Genomic DNA, 16,650 nt, shown 5'->3' on the forward strand with positions numbered 1-16,650 from the left:
CTACCGTCATCATTTGCTCTGCGACGGCTCCTGGTGTAATCAGGATGTGCTGGGCTACTGGTGTTTGGCGCCCGCACTAGGCCCGCGGTCTGACTTGGATTCCAGCGCTACGACGGTACCGTGTCCTCCAACCTTCTCTGCTTAGCCTCTTGACACAGACACTGAAGTTGCTTGACAGATACAGGCTCTCCATCTCCAGCCATGGCGTGCTATGGACAGCGGACGCAGTACCGGCGTGGGCGAGAAGACACGGAGGATCCTGGGTGCGCATGCTATACCCGAAGGAGGCGGGGGCAGCGCCGGCTGTGGTGGTCTTCCATACCCACCGCACTCTCGCTGCCCAGAATAGGAGCGGCGCTCCCTCCCGCACACGTTTCGCAGACCGATAAGTGATCTTCCCCGCGGCCACCTGCCTCTTCGTCCAGCTCTTCGTCCAGCCTCTTCCCCGCCTCATGCCCTTCTCGAGCCGCTCTTCCAATCCTCCCGAGGCAGCCATGTATAAGAAGCCGCAGCCCCGCCTTCCCACTCTTCGAAGCTCTGCCCTTCCTATCTCCCCAATCTCCGCACCCTCATAGAGCCTCAGTGACCTCCGCCATGTCCGACGCGTGCTCACTGTCACCCAGCTCGAGCAATGGCGACCTCCCTTCGACCTTCAACAACGACTGGGATGTCATCCCGCCCACCTCGAAACGGTTACCACGGACGCTCGTCCTCTGTTTTGATGGCACCGGTGATCAGTTCGATACCGACGTACGTCAAGATAACTCTGGGCCGGAAGCATGCTCACATGCGATCGCTAGAACTCCAATGTCATCTTGTTCTTCTCTATGCTCATGAAAGACAACCCAGAGGAGCAAATGGTTTACTATCAGGTATTGTGGCGTCTCCCCATGTGGTGTCTCTATTGAACTGACAAGTACGATGCGCTTGTGTCACGCACTATACTGTTCTTCGCAATGTATGCTGTACATCCCAGTCCGGCATTGGCACCTACACTATCCCGCAAATTGCGACACCTCTATATGCCGGTGTCTCAAAAGCGCTCGACGAGATGATTGCCTGGAACCTCAATGCGCATGTTATGGGTAAGCCGTCTGCTACTTGTACTCGTTCAGGGAAGTTGACGGTACATGCAGGTGGCTACGAGTTTCTCATGTCGAATTGTATGTTGAATTTGTACAGCACGACGCATTCATGTAGTAACCTTGAACCTTCACATAGATCGTGCTGGGGACAAAATCTGCCTGTTTGGGTTCTCTCGGGGAGCATATACTGCCCGAGCCTTGGCTGGTATGATCCACAAGGTGGGCGAACGTGTAGAACGTCAATGTGCGACGAGAATGCTGATTGAAGCGCCCTCTCCAAGGTCGGCCTCCTACCAAGATCGAACCATCAGCAAGTCCCTTTCGCGTACCACATGTTCACGCGCGACGACGAATGGGGCTGGACGCAGTCCCGCGAATTCAAGAAAACGTTCTCGATGGACGTCGATATCGACTTCATCGGCGTCTGGTACGTCTTTTATCGGCGAGTATTCCCGGCGCCATCCCAATGCTGATCGACAATCCTTGCAGGGACACCGTCTGCTCCGTCGGGCTGATTCCGCACACGCTCCCCTTCACCTCCTCGAACAGCGCCATCAAGACCTTCCGGCACGCGCTATCACTCGACGAGCACCGCGCGAAGTTCAAGGCGAACCACTACCAGTTCCTGACGGACAAAGAGCTAAAGCGCGGCGTGCAGCCAGGCGAGATGCCCAAGGCGGGGCAGCGCGGCGCGGGCTCGGGCAAAGACAGCAAAGAGAGCAAGGGGAGCCACACGCGCACGAATAGCCAGGAGCAGGAGGAGATGCGGCACGAGCAGGAGTTCTCTGCGGCCGAGGGGCATTATCGCAAGACGGACGTAAAGGAGGTGTGGTTCGCGGGCTGCCACTGCGGTGAGTCTGCCTCATCCTCCATGATCCTTAGTGAGCGAGCCAGGCGCTGACGATATCGCTGGATAGACGTCGGCGGGGGGTCCGTGTCGAACACGAGCAGGCACAACCTCGCGCGCATCCCGCTGCGGTGGATGATCCGCGAGTGCTTCCTCACCAACAGCGGCGTGCGCTTTCACGCGCCGCTCCTGCGTAAAGTCGGGCTCGACCCCGCCGCGCTCCTCGCCAATGCGAAGCGCCCGCCCGCCATCTACGCCGACGACCCGCACGCCCCGCGGCCGGAGGACTGCACAAGGCAGCCGGAGGACGGCACAGGGCGGCCGGGGCACGCACGCGCCCGCTCGGACGCGACGCTGGTGAATGGAGGCACCGGCAGGCCGCTCAGCGAGGAGGAGGAGGATGTGATCGACGCGCTGTGCCCGATCTATGACGAGCTGAAGATCGCGCCCTGGTGGTGGTCGCTCGAGATCATCCCGCTCGCGCACCGCACGCGGGACAAGAAGGGCAATCGGGTCGAGGAAATGAGGTGGGTCGCGTTCCGCGATGCGCTGATGTGTGTGCGCTGACGAGGGCGGTGCGCAGGGTGAACTGGGGCAAGGGCCGCGAGGTGCCCGACGAGGAGGGGATGCCGTTCTTGGTGCACAGGAGCGTCGAGATCCGATTGAAGGCGAGCAAGAGCGGCCAGCTGGAGGGCGGGGAGTACAAGCCGAACGCGATCTTTGGTCCCGAGCAGAAGATGATCTTCGTCGACTGAGGGCGTGGCCACTGCGGATCTTGGTGACGACTACATTATTACTTATTGGATGGATGTGTTCCTGTCTCTTTCTTGTAGCAATTAACACTAGCTGTATAGCTGTACGCAGAGCACTGTAATCAGTATGCAAGGCTTGGTCCCGGATCTATGGTGCATGTTCGATTGTGCCGTTCTACCGGCCCAGCATCCCGCGTCCGTGGCCCCGAGTCGGGCACCCAGGGTCCCCAGGCTACCGCTCTGGATCTGTCGGTGGCTGAACCTACGTTCTACCTTTACCTTTACCAATTGGATGTCGGCCCACTGACCGATATGAGTCGAAGGACACATCGCGGGCCCCGACTGTAGTCCACGAGGCTGACGTCGAGACCGAGCGGTTTGAACGGACAGGTTGATAATTGCAAAGGGCGTCGCGCTTCAGGGCTTCAAGCTCAAGCTTTGCTTCCTTTCCTTTGAAATCCCTGCTTATTACAGTTCGCTGCCTCATGAGTGTCAACATGAGATCGCAGCACTGATGACGGTAGTGTCCGGGGCCTGGGGCACTTGCAGATATAGCCATGGCGATTCTTTGGTGGATTCATGGCCCGGTGCTGCGCCTGTGGAGACAAAGGCTCATGCTTGTTGAACGTCTTCAATATGTAACGTTTGAACGTTGGCGGCATGCTGTCGAGGTTGGAAAAAGGCGCGTGAGTAGGTTCCAGGGATGATCATGACAACTAACGGGCCACATACGAAGAGTACCGGCGAGGCCAGCCAGACCAAGGTTTGTGCGGTAGTAGTTCAATGAAGTCAACGCCGTTGACCTGCAGATGCGTGCCAGCTGAGTGTGGACCGCTCCAAGTTCAGGGGCCTAACACCCTCAGCCTGCGCTCGTGTACGGATTTGGAGGGCACCAATTCTCGACTGTCGACTGCCCTAGTGCATGCCGGTGCGTTGATTGTAAGCTGAGGGAGACTCAACCGAGGAGGGTCCGAGAACTCAAGTTACCAGTACGGCACCTACCAATTCCGCAACATCTCCAAAAACGGAAGTCTTCTGCGTCTATATGCTCCTTTACCAGGAAGACAAGAACCAAGAAGACAAGGTGATTAGGTTCGAGCAAACTTCGGCAACAACTGCCAATGGCCTGTCCGTGCCAACAGTCACATTCATTTCCCAACATCTTTGCATCATCATCCGGGGGGAACAGGGCCTCTCTTGGGCCTCTCTGCTATCTTTCGGGCCCGGTGCTTGCCTTGCCAGCGGCTGCTGGCGCTCTGACGAATTGACTTGGTGTACCCTCTGGCACAGTAGGAGTGATACAACCGAGATACGGTGACGAAATAATAGCGTGTCGTGGAGGACCCTCCGAGTCGTCTCGACGCTTGAAGTACGGAGAACATTGTGACAGACCAAGCAGGACGGCGACAGACAATGACAGTCATTCGGAGGGACTGGTCAAACGCGGAGAAGTTGGCAATGACGGCCCCCTGTCGGAACACGGCCTCTAGCTGGCTTTCGGGAACCAACTGCGATAAGGTGCGGGACACTGCGGGTGAGCCGACTTTGCTCTGACAAGTCTTCCCAGCTTTCCATTGAAGCGCAGATAGAGAGACTTTCGCCCATGAAATGGACCCTGGGCCTCATAACTTGAATGGTATGGCACGGCCTGGTCCGACGTAGACGCTTGTTCGTAGGTAAGGTACCGGTGTGTGCTCTGCCACGATCGTACTACTTGTCAATGAAGCTCACTGTCGCTTGAAAGTCAAACCTAGTCAGGACCCGGCGATCATGGCATCACGGACCAGTAGCAGCTGCAGCTGCTTGACGATGGCTTGCACAACCCATGCAACAAGTTCGGTGCCGCGCTGGCAGCTCATCGCGTCGACGTCGGTGGTATCTTGCATGCTGGCATGGCAGCCCCGGGAAAACTGCCGTTCGGACGTATTCACACAGATTAGTTTCCTGTGTTCGTCCGACGATAAGATTCTGGCATCGCTTACGGACTGTATGTATGGTATGTGTTGCATGAGGGCTGAGGATATTCTCCCGTGGCTGTTCGGTCTGCAGCTGCCAGCGCCACACGGTGACGCAGCGCCTGCCCTGTGCCTCCTGGCCGATTACATATACTGCGGTGCGCAGCACAGTCAAGCTCCATGGTTTGCGATGAGACATGGGTGGACCTTGACACACCCCGTCTGGTTGCGTGTAAAACAGGTACGTCAAATGACATGCCTCACAAGTAACACTTGCAACCAGTGGGCACGACTAATACTCGTGGATACTGCCGGGAACCCTCAGATCCCAACCATTCCTCCACTACCTATATTGAGCGCTTCTCTCGTTCCACTCTATCTGCGTTCGATGCTTCGGGTGCGGAGCCTTTGACGAGGCGCTGAGCTCGTGTGAGTGGTACGATCGATCGTTGACTTTTTGAGGTTAACTGACACTCGTCCATCGCAGGGCGTCCCTCCGTGATGTCACGACGGACTAGGATAATTGCGACCTTCCCACTCTCGACATCGAGGAGTGTGACCTGGACATGGGCACCTTCTCAAATACCCGTCCACCGTGCGAAGAGTCGCCAGGCGACTAAAGCGGCGATTCCGGAAGCAGTTTCTGGCATAGCCCAGGATGCGAAGGAGTTCGCGTCGCTCTCTGAATTCAGTCGGGTATTGATTCATCGTGCTCCCCCCGCAGCGGGCACTCCCAGTACCTATGTCATCCTCCGTTGTCATAAGGATGTCCGACTATCCGGCGGTGAAGCTTATAGGCAGCCCCACCACTGTTGCCGCGCGGCCTCCTGCCGCTGTCGCAGCATATTGGCCCAGGTACGATCTAGCCTGCGCGCCGCAAACCCCTCCTACCTCCGCGTGTGAGCCCAATCAATATGTCGGTATATCGTGGGCTCATTGTACATAAAGCCTGAGGACGCACCCTTTGAACGGACGCCAAGGCAGCATTCCTTGCTCATCCGCCCATTTTGAGTCAGATCGACACCACCATGTATGAACGAGAGATCGTCTATGCGTTGATTCTCGCAGCTGCACTCCTCCTCGTGCGGAGGAGGATGAATCCGGTTGGTTCTCAGTATGACATCCGCTACTTTGCTCACCTGGTTCATAGCTTTACCGCATACCAGCTGTGGGGCCTTCCGCACCGATCCTGTCCTATTGGGGCGCGTTGAAATTCTTCGTTAATGCGCGTGAGATGCTGCAGGAAGGCTACACCAAGGTACGCCAAACGCTGCTTCGAATGTGTTATTTACTTCGATCTGAGATCCTTCGTGATGTAGTATAGAGGCTCAGTGTTCAGAGTGCCGCTATTGGATCGCTGGGTTGTAGTGGTCAGCGGCGCGGCCATGAACGAGGAACTACGGAAGTTCCCTGACGACCAGATGTCTTTCATAGACGCCGCCGAAGAAGTAGGTCTTTCATATGTTGACTATGCCGTGCGTATCCATGTGCTGAGGATGTGTGCGGGTATAGCTCGTACAGGCGAAGTACACAATTGCCAAGGAAATCCATGAGAACCCGATACATATCCCGGTCATTCGCGGACCTTTCACCCGCAACTTGGGTGCCCTCATGCCAGATGTTGCAGATGAAGTTGCGTCAGCAGTACAAGAGGCTATACCTGACACAGGGGAAGGTGCGTTTCGTCGGTCTCACTTGGTGGAGTCTACGAATACTCAGCGACCGTTTTAGAGTGGGTCGGTGTCGTCGCATTGCCTGCCATGACACGTGTCGTCTGTCGGGCGAGCAACCGAGTCTTCATCGGTCTTCCTATGTGTGAGCATAGCACCCGGCATGACGAGCCCCACTGTGTCTTGATGTACTACCCCAGGCCGGAACCCAGAATACCTAGAGATTGTCTTGAACTACACCAAAGATGTCGCCAAAGGACGTTTCATCATGACCCTCACGCCGATCCTATTCAAGTCGTAAGCCGTACTCGATACAACACAGCACTCTAGTGGAGACTGACTGTTCGGACAGCATCGTGGGCCATTTGCTGCCTTGGTCTAAGAACGCCCTCAAGAAGTTCTCCGTCCTAGTGAGACCTGTAGTCGACGAAACGTTCCGGCAGTTCGATCATCACGGAAAGGAATGGGAAGACAAACCTGTAAGTGCTTTGCGCAAGAGGATCCTGTCTTTGACTGATCGATTCGTCGACGCCGACTGAAGAAAAACCTACTGACCTGGTTAACGGAAGAAGCCAAAACTACTGGCCACCGGCCCGAGATCGTCGTCTCCGCTCTGCTGTCGAGCAACTTTGTCGCCATACACACATCGTCTATCGTACGTATACCTCCACTTCCGCGGGACACTTGCTCATATTCCTGATAGAGTGTGACGCATGCCCTGTATCACATCGCTGCCTGTCCCGAGTTCATCCCACCGCTCCGCGAAGAGATCGAGACAGCAATCAAGAAACATGGCTGGGGTAAACAGGCCATTGGTGAGATGTGGAAACTGGACAGCTTCATGCGGGAGTCCCAGCGCGTCAACGGCACGAGCGGCGGTACGCTTCGACCAGCAGTCTTAGATCCGAGTCGGCAGTTGTCGCTGATGGACGTCTCGCAGTGTCTGTCATCCGCAAGGCCGTGGTCGACCTCAGGCTGGCCGACGGGACCGTGATACCCGCGGGCACACTGCTTGGGGCAGCCGCGGACGCGACGCACTGCGACGACGAGAACTACGACGACGCTGGCGTGTTTAACCCGTTCCGCTTCTCCGACATGAGGCAGGAGGAGAGCGAGCGCATCAAGCACCAATTCGTGAGCACGTCGCCGGAGTACGTGCCCTTCGGTCATGGCAAGCATGCCTGGTGCGTCGTCCATGTTTCTAAGGCAAGAGTCCTCGCTCAATGTGAAGCACAGCCCTGGCCGCTTCTTCGCGGGTAATGAACTGAAGACAATCATCGCACACCTTGTTCTGAACTACGACATGAAGTTTGAGGACGACGGGCCCCGCCCGCCGAACAAGTGGTTCGCGGCCGCCGTTATTCCTGACAGGAGTGCTAAGGTTTACTTCCGCAAGAGACAAACGAGCAGTGTATAGACCGCATGGCCTATCGCACTCCGTTGTCTCAGCTACCATGTCTCCTGTCGTGATTGTGCTGTTGAGATCGGGCGTGATTGACGCATTCATACGTTGTACAAGGTTTTAGACATGTCTCCAAAGCCGATTAGACCTGTAGTTTAGAGTTTTATACGGTAATGCACGTGTGAAAAAGGGTTTCTGGAGGCTATGGTTGATGCTGTGGAAACATAATGACACGGGCAGTGGAAAGACAGGCGACGTTCGACACAGATGTCGACGTACGACTTGTCGAAGATTTGGAGAAGCTCATGGTCAGAAATGGCTGTGGGTCCCAAAAATTACATCCGTTGTGATTTGTTCTTGCGCGCCTAATGCGCTTACTAGCGCTACAAACTACTGCAGTCGAGTTCTGGTATCATAGTCAACAGTCGAGATGGTATCGTATGCGTTGGCCCGCAATGCAAACGTGTCATAAGACCCGAGAGAAAGGCACAGAGTTTCTCGAGTAGACAGCAATCAGAAACCTCCCAAGCATCCCTCATCCAAGTCCGGCGCGAACGTCACGTTCCTCTTCAGATGCGGCCTGACTCCATCCGGTTTCTCCTTCCGCCGCCTCAGCGAACGCGGGGGTGGGCGATGCCCAGCGTTGGTAGGCACGTCGCACTTGCCCGCAAGTGGAGGCGCAGAGAACGCAGGCTTCGCGTGGATGGCGATGGAAGCAGCGGCCATCGCGCTGGGATCCGGAGGCGTCTCGACGAGGTCATCGGACTCATCCGAAGGAGATAAGTCCGGAACAAGGATGGGTAGGGAAGCGTTGTCGGACGTTGTGGTGGGAACCTCGAGCGGTTCCGGGGAGCAGGCTTCGAATGCGCGCGGGTGGAAGTAGCTTCCCATCACGTCCCCCGGTGAATCGTCGTCGCGCGTACGACTGGAGCTCCGGCTGCGCGAACGGCCCCGTCGTTCGCTGTCGAAGTCCGCTGGAGGCGAATAAAATGTTCGCTCTCCGCGCTTCGGCAGGAGGCAGCCATTGGGAGAGACGAGGATCGGTGCGCGGTCGTAGGTGTTAGGCGAGTGAGTGAAGCGCAGCGACGTCATGTGGGGTGTGGGCGGGAAGTGGACGTGAGGCGAGAGTATGTAGTCGCACGTCGTGAAGGGGAGCTCGTCGACGTCCACTAGAGGGGCTGGGCACGAGTCTCGTTTGAGAATCGGGCGCGCTCGAAAGCGCGGAGAGGTCATCGTAGTCGCCATCAGAGTAGGCAAGAAGCTATGTGGCGTATGACGAGAGTAGCGACGCGGTACGGTGGTGGGCGATGAGACGACGAGGGCGCACAATATGAAGGGCTTCGCACAACGCTGAAGACGCTGATTGCTGTCGACGAGCTTATAAGCAGTACTGCGGGGGCGATGAACTAAACGCCCCATCCATCAAAATCGGAGACCCGGTTGCATGTCAGTGCAGGTGCTACATCCGGTTAGCCCTGTGTACCGACACATCCCTCGCCGTCTCCAACGCTCCAACGGCAGTAGGCGCTGAAAGGAGGGTCAGACTCTCGTTGTTCCGTCCAAAGATGCCCAGATAATCACGGACCTACTCGGAAGAGCGAAGCAGAGGCCACACAGTCGATACCATGTAAGGGCGGCATGGGAGTGTAGCACACAGCCTGCGACTTGATCTGTCACCGTCAGTAGTGCCTTTGTCCGTAAGCCTCGATGCTAAGATGTATGTTCTCGACTCTTGGGAGTTCTAAGCTTGCGTCGTCCACTGGAAGGATGGGAAAGCCGAAGCCCCAAGGTCGATTATCCCGCCGAGCCCTTCGATTCAGGCCAAGTGGAGACTACCATGTGGGGTGAGCTACACGGTTCAGCGTGCCGGCCGCTAAACTTAAGCAGCATTGGCAGGCGATGCTGTGGAGCGGTAGGTTCTCCTGGCAGCCCAGTATGGCAAGTATTATCGTTCAATCAACCCACGCTCGCGGTGAGTACGAGCCCGAGATGCTAAACGCGCTGAGATGTTCAATCGATGGAATAAAATGCGCTAGATATGGAGATGTAAGATGCTTCCGGAGAATGTGCGATAGCCAGAAAGACAGAAACGACATCACTGTGGGGTAGCGGACCAATGAAAACCTCCCGAGTCTGTCTTAGCTTTGCCATGGGTTCAGGTCAAGCGTGCTTGCGCCTTTCTTCCGCCCGTCGCCGCTGAACACGCTAGGAGTGAAGTCCCACGGCTCCCTACCCACGTTCGGGGTGATGGCGAGTGGGTGATAGAGCCGTCAATACCACCAAACGACAGTTGTGAGTCTCCTGGAGGTGAGGCGAATGGATTGCGGGTGAGTGGTGAAGAGGCCAAGGGATCGAACGGGGCGGACGCCGGGGCGCCAAACGTCATGTTGCCTCTCGACAGTGGCGTGCTTTGTCCGAAAGCCGGCTTGTAGGCACCGAACGCATTGAATGTCGGCGTAGTCTCTATCGGCTCAGACGGCCAAAATGAGCTACTGGTTGCAGCAACTGAACCGTAAGCAGGTCCCTCAGCCCCTCGCGAGGACTGCCCGGATAATTGCGACGAAACGTCACCATCGTCTCCGTCAAGAGCTGAGTCGAAGGAATGTGACCGTTGATGGGGTTCACGACGGTCGTATGAACTCGGGCCTGCTACCGGCTGGCTCTCCACTTGCCTCACATCAAGGGAGGTGCGCATGGTAGGAGTGGCGTCGGGTGAACTCGGTACTGGGGAAGGAAGAGGAACGCTTTCTGAGCGTAGTGTAGGTTCGTGGATGCGGGGTGCGGGGAATCGATTTGGGGCTGAGAATTGCAATTCTGATGGGTCAGCGTCCTTGCCTATGACCTCCTTAATGGCCGCGAAGTTGAACCCTGCTGTGACTGGGAGAGCACTTGACACATCGCCTTCCGCCTCTCCCGTAGGGGCAGCGGACTCGGCAGCGGGCGTAGGGGGCAGAGGAACGTCGACGGCGGATGGATTGGGTGCCGAGGGTGCCGGGACAGCCACTGTCTCTCGCGGTGGCAGATCATCATCGCCATTGCTGGATTGCGATAATCGTTGCTGTTTCTGGGGGGAGCCTGCCGATACCGACGGTGGGCGCGAGGTGCGCGGATGCTCAGTCGAGTTTCTCTTCTTTCGGGAGAACCAGCCGCGCTTCTTCGTCTCTTCCTCGCCCTCCCGGACCACGATCCGCTCACCCTCGAAGTCGGGCTCCTATCAGATGACGACGAATGAGACGGACCAAGCTCATCGGCAGCAATGTCACGGGCCGCACTTACCACTGGCTCATCAAAGTAGTCTGCAGAGACGGGAAAACCAAGCTGATCCAGGATTAGCGGCATGAACGTTCGATAGCTCATGTGTCCAGCGATCTTGTCCGTGACATCGTTGTTCTCCACTCCAGGGACGTTCTCCACTGGCCGCAAGCCCGCGACCGTGTTCAAGCTACCCGCAGTGGCGCGGAACAGATAGTTCAGCACCCAGTCATTGCGTGCATAGCAGTTGACGAAGCGACCGGAGACGACTGATCGCACTTCGATCCATGTACGCTGAGGCGCAGTGACGGTCGCGCCCAAGAGGATGACGTCCTGTACGATACCGAAGTGCTTGTGCTTCGCGAGCTCTAGCAGCGCGTAGAAGATGACTCGAGAACCGAGTGAGAATCCAATTAGGGTGATGGGACGCACACCGAGGTGTCGGCGGATGAGCACGTCGGCGAGAACGAGTCCCGCAGATTTGGCTCGATCGAGCGCATTTGACCATGGATTGTCGATGAGGTAGCCCAGCTTCGTCAGAACTATGCAGATCGCCCTTGTCAACGTGATTGAAAGAAGATACGAGTTGTCCCAAACTCACTGATCGGCCACTGTAGAGCACTCATCAATGCTGTCATCACGGTAGCTTGCAGTGCAGTTTGGGCCAATTGCGTCAGGACTTCGCTCGTCAGGATCTTGAGTGCACTTCCGGTTTCTCGAATCATCTCCGGCTCCCAGAGGACACTGAAGACGTCACCGACAACAGGATCCAGGACACTGAAGGGTAGGCGAACGTCATCATAAGGACCGTTCATGAATCTACGCAGAGGAGCCGCCTCCAGTCAGTGGATATTGGGTGGAGGTCGGTGTTACACATACCCAGGGACTGTGAGGATACAATTCACGCGCTTGTTGTTGTGCAGCGGGAGAATCTCGAATGTCCGCACGTATCTGGTTCTGTTGGACATTCCGTGGGCGGCCAATCCTGATCCGGTGAGGACACCGCCGGTGGTGATGACAGCTGCTCCAGCAGTCCCCGCCAGGAAACCAGTTGTACCAGTGATTCCAATGGTCGTAAAGGCCGCTCCAAGACCTGCGCCGATGACAGGCGCAAGAAGACCTGCCGACAGCCCGATGACAAGACCGCCGCCTGCATCGAGGAGTCAGTACAACCACGCCGCGCCGTACTGCGAACTGGCGTACCTAGTGTAGCCAAGCCGAGCATCATGAACCGACGCCTCCTAGTAGCCTTCTGCACGCCCTTGATAACATCCTGCTCCTCGAGCGTCTCGATGCTTTCTTCAATCTCAAGCGCCTCGGTAACCCGTCGCTCGAACTTCACGACGTCCAGCCAGCCGAGTCCAAGCTTGAGCGCCACGTTCTCTAGCAGCACACGAGAGCGCGCATCGTACACGCTATCGGCAATGAGTACAAGGAAGAGGTCGCAGAGCACAGTCCACCGGATATCGAGTGTGACATTCTTGTCCGCGACAGACAGATGCGTGCTGACTCCGGGGACAGTCTCCGAAGTATCCTCCAAGATTTTCACAGTTGTCTGCGCAAGTTTATGCGTGTCATGCTGTTCAGGACTGGCCGTCGCCGCCTTTGGTGTGGTGGCTAGCGAGTCTGAGACGTCTGCGGACTCGCCCTCCATCGCATCCAGCTTCGCCATCTCAGCGGTTAGATGTTCGTCGGCTTGTCGCTGCGCCTCAACTGGGTCGTATTCAGGGTTGGCGACTGTGTGGGTAGTCATAAGAGCAGGCACGAGATCTTTGGCTTGGATTCCGTGCATAGCGAGACTGTCAATCATCTTCTGTTCTGGCCACTCGTTCAGCGTGAGCACACTCTACAGGCACTAGACAGGCAAGAAATTACCTTCAGTCAGAAGTTCCATATGGTAATATAACCGACCCATGATCTTCAAAGCCCACAGCTCCATGCTCTCGATAGCCTTCTTCAGCTCTTTCCGATTGAGGACCCTGAGCTGGTCGGACATCTCGCGACTAGTGAGCGCGCAGAGACCAACGTAGGCTATACGCTGCGCCTCTGTTAGAAGGTCCTTCGTAGCTTGCATCTGGCTGAGCGGGGTCATAGCCTTGTCCTCATCGAAGAGATACTTCGTCCGCATGTGCACCTCGTCCGACTCGTCCTCCTCATTCAATCGTATCCGAGTGTACTCGCCTTCATTCTGGTCGACCTTAGCTCTCCACTCCTGCCCTTCGAAGTCGACATCCAAGACGTTCCCGGTCGCATTGCCGATCTGCTTCCCGGCTACGGAGTCTTTCTTTGCGGTTGGGACGTACTTGTACTTCTTCTGGTCCTCCTCGTCCAGCCCGCCGGCGAACTCATCCGCCTCTCGGACGACCGGCATGTCTTGCCATCCCTCATCATCGTCGTCGAATATATCTGGCTCGATGGGTGTGATTGGAGGAGCCAACACCGGCATGTCGACACTGCGTCAGGAAACGAAAGAGATGGTCCAGTCGTACTGCAGATCGTAAAGACCGTGAGGTAGAGGTATTGTAGCCGGACTGGCGTCCGCAGGTGGCTGGAGGCGAGTCGGCGATTTCAGATTCTCACGCATGCTATGTGTGATGCCGCATGCGTACTGTATTAATTTAATTAAAGCCGGACAACATCGCTCGTCGCCTGACAAAGTCATACACACAATGGACGACCCTATAGCTACAGGAGGATTCGTAGAAGAGCTGCGACACTACGGAGAGCAACATTCATGACTCCTTGGCCCGGGACTTGACCTCCTCTCGCTCCTGAACCCGTTTCCGTGCCTCTGCCTGCTTCGCTGCCGCCTTCATTTTCCGCTGTCTCTTTCGGCGACCAGCACCTCTTTTAGGCCCCTCAACAGCGATCTCCTCCGTCAGCTTCCGCTTACGACGTGCTATCCCCTCTGCTCGTTGTTTTTCGCGCTTCTTGTCGCGCTTTCGGAGAGTGGTCATGGAGGACTTCAGTAGTGCTCCGTAGGTCGTGTGAAAGTGATCCAGTTCGCCAGGCTCGACCTGTGCACCATACGATGTACGGAGAAGACACAGAAGTGAGTACACAAGGAGCAGTGATACCAGGACAGGGTACCATTCTTACCTTGGTCGAGAACTTGGTCTCATCGCCATCCGTTACCCGGACCAAGCACGGATATTCTTTGGAGGCATCGTCATCAAACGACATCTGTGCATCCTCCCCATCGTATGCGACTGCATTCAGTCCAGTGCTTCATGAGCACGCGAGCACAACGGAACACAACGCCGGACGCACGTCGTTTGTGGGTAAGCCATATGCTTCCAGAGTCCTTGGATGACTCAAACAATGCAGCCAACCGTTGGAAGAACTATCCCATGACTTCAGCGGCTTTCGCGAGTGGTGAACAGGGCGCACGTACGGTTTGGTTGTCTACCAGCTGCATTGAAGCTGGCAGGCGCAACTCAAGTCTGCATATAGAAATCGTCACGATGTGTCTAGATGTGACATTAGTGACTAGTCCGTCACACAATGTCACAGTCTGCACCATTCTCTCGCCATCCTGGTGCGCTCCAGGGGCGAGCACCATTGACTCGATTGAGGGCTTCCCAAAATTTCGATATGCAATCCCTTTTGTTCTTGCCGCCCATACTGAGACATCCTTGAGATTGGGCTTCGAGGATTATCTATTGCCTCCTGTGCGGAGTCTAGGTGCGTTCATAGCACTCGGTGGCAAGCAGTCTTCACTCATCTTTAGTCTTTCGCAAGACTTGGGCACACTGTCATGGCACAGTACCCTACTCCAGCTGGCGGGGCCTCTCTCCTTCTGTCGTTCAAGCTGAAAAAGCATGTCGTGGTGATTGTAGGATCGAACACTCTTGCCGCGTCTAGGGCCTTCGCTGCTCTCGAGGCGGACTCGACTGTGGTCGTAGTGGCCAATGCTGGTCTTGACTCGGCTTGTGAGGAGCTGCGGTGGAGGGCCGACAAAGGCCAGCTCAGCATCGTGGACCTCAATCGCCTTCCCTGTTCTGTGGAGCGCGCGGTGGACAGGGACGCCCAGGCTCTGGACGACTACCTGGGCAGCCTGGGACAGGTCCGATTAGTGTGCGTTACAGACACTCTCCTGAGCGGTGATGCTGGTATCCGTCGCACCCGGACATCCGCTCAACTCATAGCCCACGCATGCCGCCTTCGCAACATCCCTCTGAATGTCACTGACATGCCGGACTTATGCGACTTCTCATTCCTGTCTACCCACCGCTTCCAAGACCACGAGGCGGGAACACCTAGCTCCCTACAGGTTGGAGTGACCACGAACGGTCAAGGATGCCGACTGGCTAGCAGGTTGCGGCGGGACATCGTCGCGGCGTTGCCTAAGGAGGTGGGAGGGGCAGTAGCGAACGTTGCTCAGCTGCGCGTAATGGCGAAGACCTCCGCTGATGCGCGGATGAGATCGACGCTGAACTTAACGAAGAGGCCGGTCCATCTACTCCGAACCTGCCTGTGGCACAGCGGTGTGCAGACGAGACCGCCGGAGAGAGAGCACGGAGGCGTATGAAGTGGGTCGCACAAGTCAGCGAGTACTGGCCCATCCCGAAACTTGCGAAGATGACTTCGGAAGATATGGCAGGCGTTCTCGACGGCCAGAATTCGCTTCTCACCAATTCCACGGTATCAACTGTCGGTGCATGTCCACGCAAGACATACCCTCGTTGCACAACCTGACTTTGTCGGCTTCCGCAGCAAGAGGGAGGATCTTCCTCGTAGGCTCAGGTCCGGGCCATCCGTCCCTTCTGACTGTCGCAACCCGCGATGCGCTCACGAAGCACGCAGACTTGGTATTGTCGGACAAGCTAGTGCCTGCGGCAGTCCTGGCGATCATCCCGTCTCACGTGGAAGTCCGTATCGCGCGCAAATTTCCTGGGAACGCCGACTATGGACAAGCGGAGCTGATGGAGGCCGCTATCGACGCAGCTAGACGTGGTCTCACTGTAGTGCGGGTGGGTCATCTGGTGAATGTCAACGAAGAGAATATACTTACACAAGATAACAGCTCAAGCAAGGAGACCCGTCCGTGTATGGAAGAGCAGGCGAAGAGATTCTGTACTTCCGCGAACGTGGATTCGAACCCATTGTCGTCCCCGGCGTAAGCTCAGTCCTCGCTGGGCCGACCTTCGCAGGAATACCCGTCACACAACGGGGTGCGGCCGAGTCCTTCATCGTATGCACTGGAGTGGGCAGAGGAGGAAAGCAGGTTCAACTACCTGGATACGTGCGCAGTCGTACCTTGGTCATTCTCATGGGCGTGGCAAGGTTGCAAGAAATGCTTGACACGCTCCTCGCGGAGTCGGGCGAACCTGCCACTCGTCGAGATGGCGTCGCGTTCCCTGCATGCACACCGATGGCTATAGTGGAACGTGCGTCCATGCCTGACCAGCGTGTCACATTGTCGACGATTCGCGACATCGCTGCTGCCTTGGAGAGTGGTGGCGAGCAACGGCCACCTGGGATGATCGTCGTTGGGTGGTCGATCATGTCGTTGTGGGGGAAAGGTGACGTCTCCGTGCTAGAGCCCGGGGCTCCAGAGCGCGATGAAGCTCGAATTCAGGCTTGGTTGGGTGAGCAGCGGTGGAGGATAGTTGATGGTTTAGACAACGGATGGGCAAATTTGTGAGGCGTATGTGTATATTCATGTTCCTGTTGTTCTGTAGCGC

At 56.5% G+C, this 16,650-nt stretch overlaps 8 protein-coding genes across 8 annotated transcripts; 4 read left to right on the forward strand and 4 right to left on the reverse strand.

Annotated features, from left to right (window-relative positions):
- The first annotated feature begins 241 nt into the window (after nt 1-241).
- B0H18DRAFT_996238 (uncharacterized protein) lies at nt 242-2,831 on the forward strand. The gene is made up of 9 exons (XM_048045398.1): nt 242-750; nt 801-872; nt 977-1,085; nt 1,137-1,163; nt 1,222-1,304; nt 1,367-1,512; nt 1,575-1,936; nt 2,003-2,459; nt 2,516-2,831. Exons 1-9 carry the CDS (start codon nt 595-597, stop codon nt 2,685-2,687), a joined length of 1,584 nt encoding a protein of 527 aa, XP_047895601.1. The 5' UTR covers nt 242-594; the 3' UTR covers nt 2,688-2,831.
- On the forward strand, nt 2,639-3,068 carry B0H18DRAFT_996244 (uncharacterized protein). Its single transcript, XM_048045399.1, has 2 exons — nt 2,639-2,788; nt 2,811-3,068. The coding sequence occupies exons 1-2, from the start codon at nt 2,741-2,743 to the stop codon at nt 3,030-3,032; spliced, it is 270 nt and encodes an 89-aa protein (XP_047895602.1). The 5' UTR covers nt 2,639-2,740; the 3' UTR covers nt 3,033-3,068.
- Nucleotides 3,069-3,106: 38 nt separating this feature from the next.
- On the reverse strand, nt 3,107-3,626 carry B0H18DRAFT_996245 (uncharacterized protein). The gene is made up of 2 exons (XM_048045400.1): nt 3,417-3,626; nt 3,107-3,347 (listed from the first exon to the last, which is right to left on the reverse strand). Exon 2 carries the CDS (start codon nt 3,344-3,346, stop codon nt 3,116-3,118), a length of 231 nt encoding a protein of 76 aa, XP_047895603.1. The 5' UTR covers nt 3,347; nt 3,417-3,626; the 3' UTR covers nt 3,107-3,115.
- A 2,093-nt stretch (nt 3,627-5,719) lies between these two features.
- B0H18DRAFT_996258 (cytochrome P450) lies at nt 5,720-8,163 on the forward strand. Its single transcript, XM_048045401.1, is given in 11 exon segments — nt 5,720-5,897; nt 5,959-6,087; nt 6,152-6,314; nt 6,371-6,454; nt 6,510-6,606; nt 6,662-6,788; nt 6,851-6,964; nt 7,013-7,187; nt 7,250-7,493; nt 7,546-8,011; nt 8,026-8,163. The coding sequence occupies 10 exon segments, from the start codon at nt 5,874-5,876 to the stop codon at nt 7,724-7,726; spliced, it is 1,338 nt and encodes a 445-aa protein (XP_047895604.1). The 5' UTR covers nt 5,720-5,873; the 3' UTR covers nt 7,727-8,011; nt 8,026-8,163.
- Nucleotides 8,164-8,224: 61 nt separating this feature from the next.
- B0H18DRAFT_1117324 (uncharacterized protein) lies at nt 8,225-8,944 on the reverse strand (the record flags this gene model as incomplete). The annotated part of the gene is made up of 1 exon (XM_048033559.1): nt 8,225-8,944. The coding sequence occupies one exon, from the start codon at nt 8,942-8,944 to the stop codon at nt 8,225-8,227; it is 720 nt and encodes a 239-aa protein (XP_047895605.1).
- Nucleotides 8,945-9,843: 899 nt separating this feature from the next.
- On the reverse strand, nt 9,844-13,486 carry B0H18DRAFT_174742 (uncharacterized protein). Its single transcript, XM_048036970.1, has 6 exons — nt 12,839-13,486; nt 12,167-12,781; nt 11,843-12,113; nt 11,565-11,782; nt 10,988-11,505; nt 9,844-10,922 (listed from the first exon to the last, which is right to left on the reverse strand). The coding sequence occupies exons 1-6, from the start codon at nt 13,407-13,409 to the stop codon at nt 9,867-9,869; spliced, it is 3,249 nt and encodes a 1,082-aa protein (XP_047895606.1). The 5' UTR covers nt 13,410-13,486; the 3' UTR covers nt 9,844-9,866.
- A 72-nt stretch (nt 13,487-13,558) lies between these two features.
- Nucleotides 13,559-14,725, reverse strand: B0H18DRAFT_996273 (signal recognition particle SRP9/SRP14 subunit). The gene is made up of 5 exons (XM_048045402.1): nt 14,484-14,725; nt 14,358-14,433; nt 14,234-14,306; nt 14,063-14,172; nt 13,559-13,980 (listed from the first exon to the last, which is right to left on the reverse strand). Exons 2-5 carry the CDS (start codon nt 14,379-14,381, stop codon nt 13,696-13,698), a joined length of 492 nt encoding a protein of 163 aa, XP_047895607.1. The 5' UTR covers nt 14,382-14,433; nt 14,484-14,725; the 3' UTR covers nt 13,559-13,695.
- B0H18DRAFT_1084114 (uroporphyrin-III C-methyltransferase) lies at nt 14,721-16,610 on the forward strand (the record flags this gene model as incomplete). The annotated part of the gene is made up of 4 exons (XM_048031750.1): nt 14,721-15,353; nt 15,389-15,620; nt 15,680-15,936; nt 15,990-16,610. 4 exons carry the CDS (start codon nt 14,721-14,723, stop codon nt 16,608-16,610), a joined length of 1,743 nt encoding a protein of 580 aa, XP_047895608.1.
- Nucleotides 16,611-16,650: the final 40 nt, after the last annotated feature.

The sequence above is a fragment of the Fomitopsis serialis genome (genome assembly GCF_022376445.1).
Source record: "Fomitopsis serialis strain Sig1Antser10 chromosome Unknown B0H18scaffold_19, whole genome shotgun sequence".
NCBI lineage: Eukaryota > Fungi > Basidiomycota > Agaricomycetes > Polyporales > Fomitopsidaceae > Fomitopsis > Fomitopsis serialis.

Coding starts and splice junctions, on each gene's coding strand:
- B0H18DRAFT_996238 (XM_048045398.1), top strand. CDS start 595: ATGTCCGACGCGTGCTCACTGTCACCCAGCTCGAGCAATGGCGACCTC. Junction 1,164..1,221: donor CGAGTTTCTCATGTCGAATT/GTATGTTGAATT, acceptor ACCTTCACATAG/ATCGTGCTGGGGACAAAATC. Junction 1,305..1,366: donor TGGCTGGTATGATCCACAAG/GTGGGCGAACGT, acceptor GCCCTCTCCAAG/GTCGGCCTCCTACCAAGATC.
- B0H18DRAFT_996244 (XM_048045399.1), top strand. CDS start 2,741: ATGTGTTCCTGTCTCTTTCTTGTAGCAATTAACACTAGCTGTATAGCT.
- B0H18DRAFT_996245 (XM_048045400.1), bottom strand. CDS start 3,346: ATGCCGCCAACGTTCAAACGTTACATATTGAAGACGTTCAACAAGCAT.
- B0H18DRAFT_996258 (XM_048045401.1), top strand. CDS start 5,874: ATGCTGCAGGAAGGCTACACCAAG. Junction 6,315..6,370: donor TATACCTGACACAGGGGAAG/GTGCGTTTCGTC, acceptor CGACCGTTTTAG/AGTGGGTCGGTGTCGTCGCA. Junction 7,494..7,545: donor GGTCATGGCAAGCATGCCTG/GTGCGTCGTCCA, acceptor TGTGAAGCACAG/CCCTGGCCGCTTCTTCGCGG.
- B0H18DRAFT_174742 (XM_048036970.1), bottom strand. CDS start 13,409: ATGCCGGTGTTGGCTCCTCCAATCACACCCATCGAGCCAGATATATTC. Junction 12,782..12,838: donor TATGGAACTTCTGACTGAAG/GTAATTTCTTGC, acceptor ACGAGTGGCCAG/AACAGAAGATGATTGACAGT. Junction 12,114..12,166: donor GCTCGGCTTGGCTACACTAG/GTACGCCAGTTC, acceptor TCCTCGATGCAG/GCGGCGGTCTTGTCATCGGG.
- B0H18DRAFT_996273 (XM_048045402.1), bottom strand. CDS start 14,381: ATGCAGCTGGTAGACAACCAAACC. Junction 14,173..14,233: donor ATGGCTTACCCACAAACGAC/GTGCGTCCGGCG, acceptor GACTGAATGCAG/TCGCATACGATGGGGAGGAT. Junction 13,981..14,062: donor AGACCAAGTTCTCGACCAAG/GTAAGAATGGTA, acceptor TATGGTGCACAG/GTCGAGCCTGGCGAACTGGA.